The 8213-nt window shown below is 42.4% G+C and overlaps 1 protein-coding gene across 1 annotated transcript in view; it reads right to left on the reverse strand.

Annotated features, from left to right (window-relative positions):
- Window positions 1–7707, reverse strand: part of CD86 (CD86 molecule) — a 155170-nt gene extending 147463 nt beyond the window's left edge. Inside the window, exon 1 of the mRNA XM_063953886.1 lies at window positions 7615–7707. Within this exon, the coding sequence (XP_063809956.1) occupies window positions 7615–7626 (12 nt within the window). The 5' untranslated portion in view covers window positions 7627–7707. The remainder of the gene's footprint in view (window positions 1–7614) is intronic.
- Between the last annotated feature and the right edge of the window lie 506 nt (window positions 7708–8213).

The following is an 8213-nucleotide window of genomic DNA, read 5'->3' on the forward strand; positions in this document are numbered from 1 at the left end:
GCTAATATAGACTGGTTGATAAAGAGATGTCGTAGTATGTACGTATGAAGAAGAAAGAAAAAAAAACCACAGTTAGGTGGTATACAATTATGGACGGACTGCCGAGTGCCGACACAGAGGTAGCCACAGCCGTGAACTACCGTACTGTACTGTGTCTGCTGCTAATATAGACTGGTTGATAAAGAGATGTCGTAGTATGTACGTATGAAGAAGAAAGAAAAAAAAACCACGGTTAGGTGGTATACAATTATGGACGGACTGCCGAGTGCCGACACAGAGGTAGCCACAGCCGTGAACTACCGTACTGTACTGTGTCTGCTGCTAATATAGACTGGTTGATAAAGAGATGTCGTAGTATGTATGTATGAAGAAGAAAGAAAAAAAAACCACGGGTAGGTGGTATACAATTATGGACGGACTGCCGAGTGCCGACACAGAGGTAGCCACAGCCGTGAACTACCGTACTGTACTGTGTCTGCTGCTAATATAGACTGGTTGATAAAGAGATGTCGTAGTATGTACGTATGAAGAAGAAAGAAAAAAAAACCACAGTTAGGTGGTATACAATTATGGACGGACTGCCGAGTGCCGACACAGAGGTAGCCACAGCCGTGAACTACCGTACTGTACTGTGTCTGCTGCTAATATAGACTGGTTGATAAAGAGATGTCGTAGTATGTACGTATGAAGAAGAAAGAAAAAAAAACCACGGTTAGGTGGTATACAATTATGGACGGACTGCCGAGTGCCGACACAGAGGTAGCCACAGCCGTGAACTACCGTACTGTACTGTGTCTGCTGCTAATATAGACTGGTTGATAAAGAGATGTCGTAGTATGTATGTATGAAGAAGAAAGAAAAAAAAACCACGGGTAGGTGGTATACAATTATGGACGGACTGCCGAGTGCCGACACAGAGGTAGCCACAGCCGTGAACTACCGTACTGTACTGTGTCTGCTGCTAATATAGACTGGTTGATAAAGAGATGTCGTAGTATGTATGTATGAAGAAGAAAGAAAAAAAAACCACGGGTAGGTGGTATACAATTATGGACGGACTGCCGAGTGCCGACACAGAGGTAGCCACAGCCGTGAACTACCGTACTGTACTGTGTCTGCTGCTAATATAGACTGGTTGATAAAGAGATGTCGTAGTATGTATGTATAAAGAAGAAAGAAAAAAAAACCACGGGTAGGTGGTATACAATTATGGATGGACTGCCGAGTGCCGACACAGAGGTAGCTACAGCCGTGAACTACCGTACTGTGTCTGCTGCGACTGGATGATAAATAATGATATAAAAAATATATATATATCACTACTGCAGCCGGACAGGTATATATATTATATAATGACGGACCTGCTGGACACTGTCTGTCAGCAGAATGAGTTTTTTATAGAATAAAAAAAAAAACACCACACAAGTGAAGTCACACGACGAGTGTTTAACTTTTTCAGGCAATCACAATATAGTATACTACTAACTATACTGGTGGTCAGTGTGGTCAGGTCACTGGTCAGTCACACTGGCAGTGGCACTCCTGCAGCAAAAGTGTGCACTGTTTAATTTTAATATAATATGTACTCCTGGCTCCTGCTATAACCTATAACTGGCACTGCAGTGCTCCCCAGTCTCCCCCACAATTATAAGCTGTGTGAGCTGAGCACAGTCAGATATATAATATATACATAGATGATGCAGCACACTGGGCTGAGCAGTGCACACAGATATGGTATGTGACTGTCTTGTACTCCTGGCTCCTGCTATAACCTATAACTGGCACTGCAGTGCTCCCCAGTCTCCCCCACAATTATAAGCTGTGTGAGCTGAGCACAGTCAGATATATAATATATACATAGATGATGCAGCACACTGGGCTGAGCAGTGCACACAGATATGGTATGTGACTGTCTTGTACTCCTGGCTCCTGCTATAACCTATAACTGGCACTGCAGTGCTCCCCAGTCTCCCCCACAATTATAAGCTGTGTGAGCTGAGCACAGTCAGATATATAATATATACATAGATGATGCAGCACACTGGGCTGAGCAGTGCACACAGATATGGTATGTGACTGAGTCACTGTGTGTACCGTTTTTTTCAGGCAGAGAACGGATATATTAAATAAAACAAACAACTGCACTGTCTGGTGGTCACTGTTGTCAATCACTAAACTCTGCACTCTCTTCTACAGTATCACAGCCTCAGGTCAATCTCTCTCTCTCTCTCTCTCCTAATCTAAATGGAGAGGACGCCAGCCACGTCCTCTCCCTATCAATCTCAATGCACGTGTGAAAATGGCGGCGACGCGCGGCTCCTTATATAGAATCCGAGTCTCGCGAGAATCCGACAGCGTCATGATGACGTTCGGGCGCGCTCGGGTTAACCGAGCAAGGCGGGAAGATCCGAGTCGCTCGGACCCGTGAAAAAAAACATGAAGTTCGGGCGGGTTCGGATTCAGAGAAACCGAACCCGCTCATCTCTATTATTAACCAGCTCAACAGTGGCCCAGATGGTACTGTGAAATAACTGCTCGTTACTGATAAGGGACTGGAATGTGTTGTGCTAGCTTATGAAGCAAGCAACAGTCATTTATCTGGATGAGATATAACTTTCCCAAGCGAGCATCTGAATGATATAGTAACTTTATTGTGCCAAAGCTGAGCTACAGTAACTACACTGAAGGAACATACTGACGCCTTAGGATATGGGCCTTCAATCTGCGGCCCTCCAGCTGCTGTGGAACTGCACATTCCAGCATGCCCTGCCACAGTTTTGCCATTAAGGTATGCTAAAACTGAGCAGGGCATGCTGGGATGTGTAGTTCCACAACAGCTGGAGGGCCACAGGTTGAAGACCCATGCCTTAGGATATGGAGTTGAATGTAATAGTTGCGGCCTTTATTGAAGATCAAGCAGAGTTAACATAAGCGCTTTATCAGTTTATGACCAGCAGCAGATGTACGGTATGTCAGTTATTGGGTTCAGACTGTTCCACAGCTTATTGAATGTATTGAAAAGTGTTTCCCTAGGATTGTTATTAAGGGGTACATTTACTAAGCAGTGATAAGAGTGGAGAAGTGAGCCAGTGGAGAAGTGCCCATGGCAACCAATCAGCACTAAAGTAACATCTATAATTTGCATACTATAAAATGATACAGAGCTGCTGATTGGTTGATGGGGAAATATCTCCACTGGCTCACTTCTCCGCTCTTATCACTGCTTAGTAAATATTCCCCTAAGTGACTGGTGAATGGAAAATATATTTTATTGCATTCTTGGATTGGAGTTAAATAAAATGTTTCTTTTGTCCAAAAGAGAAAAAGTTGCCTCTGTAAGAAGAAGTAAGAAGACGTCTCCGCTACAGAGGTAACTGCAGCTTATGTGCCCTACACACTCAGCGATGTGCTGCCGAGCTGCCCGACCGCCGATACTGCCGACGGGCGACCCGGCGGCGGGGGGGGCAGTGACGGGGGGAGTGAAGTTTTTTCACTCTCCCAGTCACCCGGCTCCGTAGACGTGCAGGCAAATATGGACGAACTCGTCTATATTGGCCTGCATGCACAGCCGACGGGGCACCAGCGATGAATGAGCGCGGGGCCGCGCATCGTTCATCGCTGGAGCCTCCACACTGCACGATATGAACGTTATCTCGTTCATTAATGAACGAGATCGTTCATATCGTGCAGTGATGTCGGCCAGTGTGTAGGGCCCATTACACCCGCTTCACCCCGTTAAGGACCTCACCCTGGCTGGGTATTACACATGTAGCTTTGGGATAGATGAACTGGTGTTTCTGTCGCACATCAATGTAAGTGGATAACCTGAAACTAAGTCATAAGTATCGTGGTCTGACTCTGCACAGGAGTAATGGCCACAGTGTGCTGTATTATCTGCTCTCTCCACTCTCTCCTCCTTGTGTGTTATCTATAGGGGATGCAGTTAAAATGGCGGCTGCTGGGATCCAGGCATTCAGGATGTCGACGCCGAAATCCCGACAGCTGGAATTCCGGCGCACAGGGGCTATTCTCATTCATGGGTGTCAACGACACCCACAGAGTGGGAATAGATCCTGTGGCAAGCGCAGTGAGCCCGTAAGGGGAGTCTTAGCGCTCGTCACGCTGCTGGCACTCTGGCGGGATATTCACAGCCGGCATCCTGCCCACCTGGACAACGTATGTAACCTATCTATAGCACCTGCACTATTGTCTATGGGCCTGATTCTGATTTGGGAGTAAAGTAAGAAAGAGCAAGTACAGTAACTTTGCACCTGGACAAACCATGTAGCAATGCAAGGGGTGTAATATACATGCATTTCTTGCATGCATGGTAAATACTGACTGCTTTTGCATGTAGCCCACACATGCCCGACAGCTTTATTTGTACACTGCCTGCACTTTATATTTCAGATTGAACACGCTCCACACAAATCTAAATCTCTCTGCACATTATATCTGCCCCTTCTGCAGTGCAGCATGGTCTTACCAAGGTGCACAGTTACTGGCTCTTACATACTTTATTCCCAAATTAGTACCCATTCCTCTGTCCCCTGCGGCTGTGGCTATTACAGTATGCTTAGCTGTACAGCCACAGCAACATACATAAAAGATTAATGTACACACCTCTCTGAGATATGACCCCTTGCTGGATCACCTACCGGTATCTGCAGCAGGATCGTTCTTAGGGAGGTGAACAGGTGAAAGGGACCAGGGGCGGATTGGGAACAAAAAGAGGCCCTGGAAAAATTTGCACTAGTGGCCCCACTTGGGCAGCACCAGAGGTGTAAGGTCTACCCATGGGCTGTGGCAGCAGCACCCTCCCCCCAAGACTTTCCAGATAGTGGGCATGTCCAGCATCAAGGGGGAAGTTAAAAGGAACTAAAATTAAATATTATGAGCAAATTATATGATACACCTTTGGAATTTAGTAAACTATATAATTCTTTAGAAAGATATATTTTCTTGCTTATTACACCAACCGCATCCCAATCACTATTCACTCAATCTTATATGTCAGCCAAGCAGGCAGACAGAGCATACACTAGATCATCTGCAATCACAGGCTAAGTGGCAAAGTCATTTTCATATATGCAAATTATTTTGCATCTTATTCATTATGTCTATTAATAGGACCACATGTCCTCAAACAAAACAGGCCCCGCGGGTGCGTCGGCCCACCGGGAATCTTCCCTGTAAACCCTATGGCCAATCCGCCTCTGAAAGGGACTGATGTTTTGGGGTGTGGCCCAGATCCTGACAATCACTGGAGCAGGTAATATTGCCATATGTACTATGACTGGTAAAACACTATCACTGAAAACACGTGATCATAAGACAGCCCTGACATTGTTTACACAGTACTGTAAATTGCTTCTGTGCAGTACATCATGCATACTGCTGTACTTACTACCCTGCCCGCACGGCGCAAGTGAAAGGAACGACTTTCTCAGCTTCTACAGTAACGCTATTTTTATTATTGTACATAATTAATGTAAGTCATTATTCAGCATTAACTAATAGGTGGTAAAATTGAATACATACTTTCTTGATAAAAGTTCCAGCTACAAAAAGTTCCCACAGCTGTAAGGGTCTACCCGTCCCTGAGCTGCAGAGCTGACACCTAAGAAGGGGAAATAACCTCTCCACACTTTTTATCTACACTGTGCATTCACTAAAGCTTCAATTTGATCTACAGTATAAGACGTCTCCCGCCATTGTGTATTGTATAAGCAAAGTATACATTCAATGTAGATAGATAGATAGATAGATAGATAGATAGATAGATAGATAGATAGATAGATAGATCTCCTTCCCTTAACGAGTTGCTCAGCCCTCCCCACATGTCCCCTTCCTACCAATTTACATTGTATTGTACTTACGATATGTAAAGTTACACTGTTACTGTGTATATTCCTAAAGACACTTTTTAGGTATCTTAAAAATAAAACATAATAAATAATAATAACAACAGACCTGAAACGCAATGTAGATGATATATGATCCTACAGATCTTATGTCCAGTGGGTTCCACACAAATGACACAATGGCATTCATTAGAAACAACAAGCACCAGCCATTACATACAACTTTATACAGCCCAATAGAATGTACTGTAATAGTATAACTAACAGATGTAGAAACATCAGTGAAGGTGGAATACAGTAATCTACTGTATGCTAAATTACCACAGCCAACACCCTCTGTAACGGAGAACAGACACACATGTTCTTTCTCCTAGTCCATGCCACACAGTCACCGACATCGCTGAATATGGACATAGATAGATAGATAGATAGATAGATAGATAGATAGATAGATAGATAGATAGATAGATAGATAGATAGATAGATAGATATGAGGTAGATAGATACAGTAGGTAGGTAGATAGATATGAGGTAGATAAAAAGATAGACAGACAGGTAGGTAGAGAGATATGAGGTAGATAGATAGATAGATAGATAGATAGATAGATAGATAGATAGATAGATAGATATGAGGTAGGTAGATATGAGGTAGATTGATAGATAGACAGACAGACAGGTACATAGATAGACAGGTAGACAGATAGATATCAGGTAGAGAGATAGATAGATAGATAGATATGAGGTAGGTAGTTAGACAGGTAGGTAGGTAGATAGATATGAGGTAGATAGGTACGTAGATAGATATGAGATAGATAGATAGATAGATAGATGAATAGGTAGATATAGATATATATAGATATATATATGTAGGTAGGTAGATAGGTAGGTAGATATGAGGTAGATAGGTGTGTAGTTAGATATGAGATAGATAGACAGACAGGTAGGTAGGTAGATAGATGGATAGGTATATATATATATATATATATATGTAGGTAGATATGCGATAGATAGATAGATAGATAGATAGATAGATAGATAGATAGATAGATAGATAGATAGATAGATATGAGGTAGGTAGATATGAGGTAGATTGATAGATAGACAGACAGACAGACAGGTACATAGATAGACAGGTAGACAGATAGGTATCAGGTAGAGAGATAGATAGATAGATAGATATGATGTAGGTAGTTAGACAGGTAGGTAGATAGATATGAGGTAGTTAGGTACGTAGATAGATATGAGATAGATAGATAGATAGATAGATAGATAGATAGATAGATAGATAGATAGATAGATATGTAGGTAGGTAGATAGGTAGATATGAGGTAGATAGGTGTGTAGTTAGATATGAGATAGATAGACAGACAGTTAGGTAGGTAGATAGATGGATGGATAGGTATATATATATATATATATATATATATATATATATATATATGTAGGTAGATATGCGATAGATAGATAGATAGATAGATAGATAGATAGATAGATAGATAGATAGATAGATAGATAGATAGATAGATAGATAGATCTGTGTATGTTCCTATTTAGATAACTTAGTAATTACACAACTATGAGAATGATTGCAACTATAGCGACAAAAAGAACTTTCCGGGAATAATTCCAATTGTAAGAAATAAGTAACTGATGAAAAACGCCCAACAGATAAAACCTGTATTCCCAGTTCACAAACCAGTTCATTAACTGTCATGTCAAAAAATGAATGTATTATCAAGTAACAACTTACGAGATTTCTCATCGGCTTGTCAGGGGAAGAAGGTAAAATCCACGGAGAGCTGTCTCTGTAATATACCGTCTCTGCCGGGGACACAGACTCTCTGAGCTCCTGCATTAGACTGATGTTAGCTGAGGAAGTGTATACAGGTCCTTGACGTATCCCATTTGTGTGGGAGGAGTTCCTCTTATGCAGAATTTCCCATTTCATATTGTACCAGGTCCTGGATATCATGTACAGAAAAAAAGCACAAACAACATAAAATTTCTAGCTATAATTCTGCCATTGTGATAATAAGGGTGGAATTCACTACAGGGCAATGCGCAGCCGATAACACTTCACGGGCAGTGGCATCGCTAATTTTGACTTGCACCCCATAGAAGTGTGCATGTAAATTAGCAGCTTTTAGCAACCATATAAACCTAGGTAATGTGCGCAGCGGCACATTGCGCAGACATGAATGACTCATTACGAATCTCCACAACCATGAGGACTAGGAACTTGAAGTTTGGACAGTAGCTTTTCTTTGTGATGTAGGCACCCACATCGAAGGGATTTTTCAAAAGTCCACCCCCAAAGGGTTGAAAAGGGGTGAAATGTGGTTTTTTTTT

Source organism: Pseudophryne corroboree, chromosome 2 (assembly GCF_028390025.1).
Source record: "Pseudophryne corroboree isolate aPseCor3 chromosome 2, aPseCor3.hap2, whole genome shotgun sequence".
NCBI classification, from domain to species: domain Eukaryota; kingdom Metazoa; phylum Chordata; class Amphibia; order Anura; family Myobatrachidae; genus Pseudophryne; species Pseudophryne corroboree.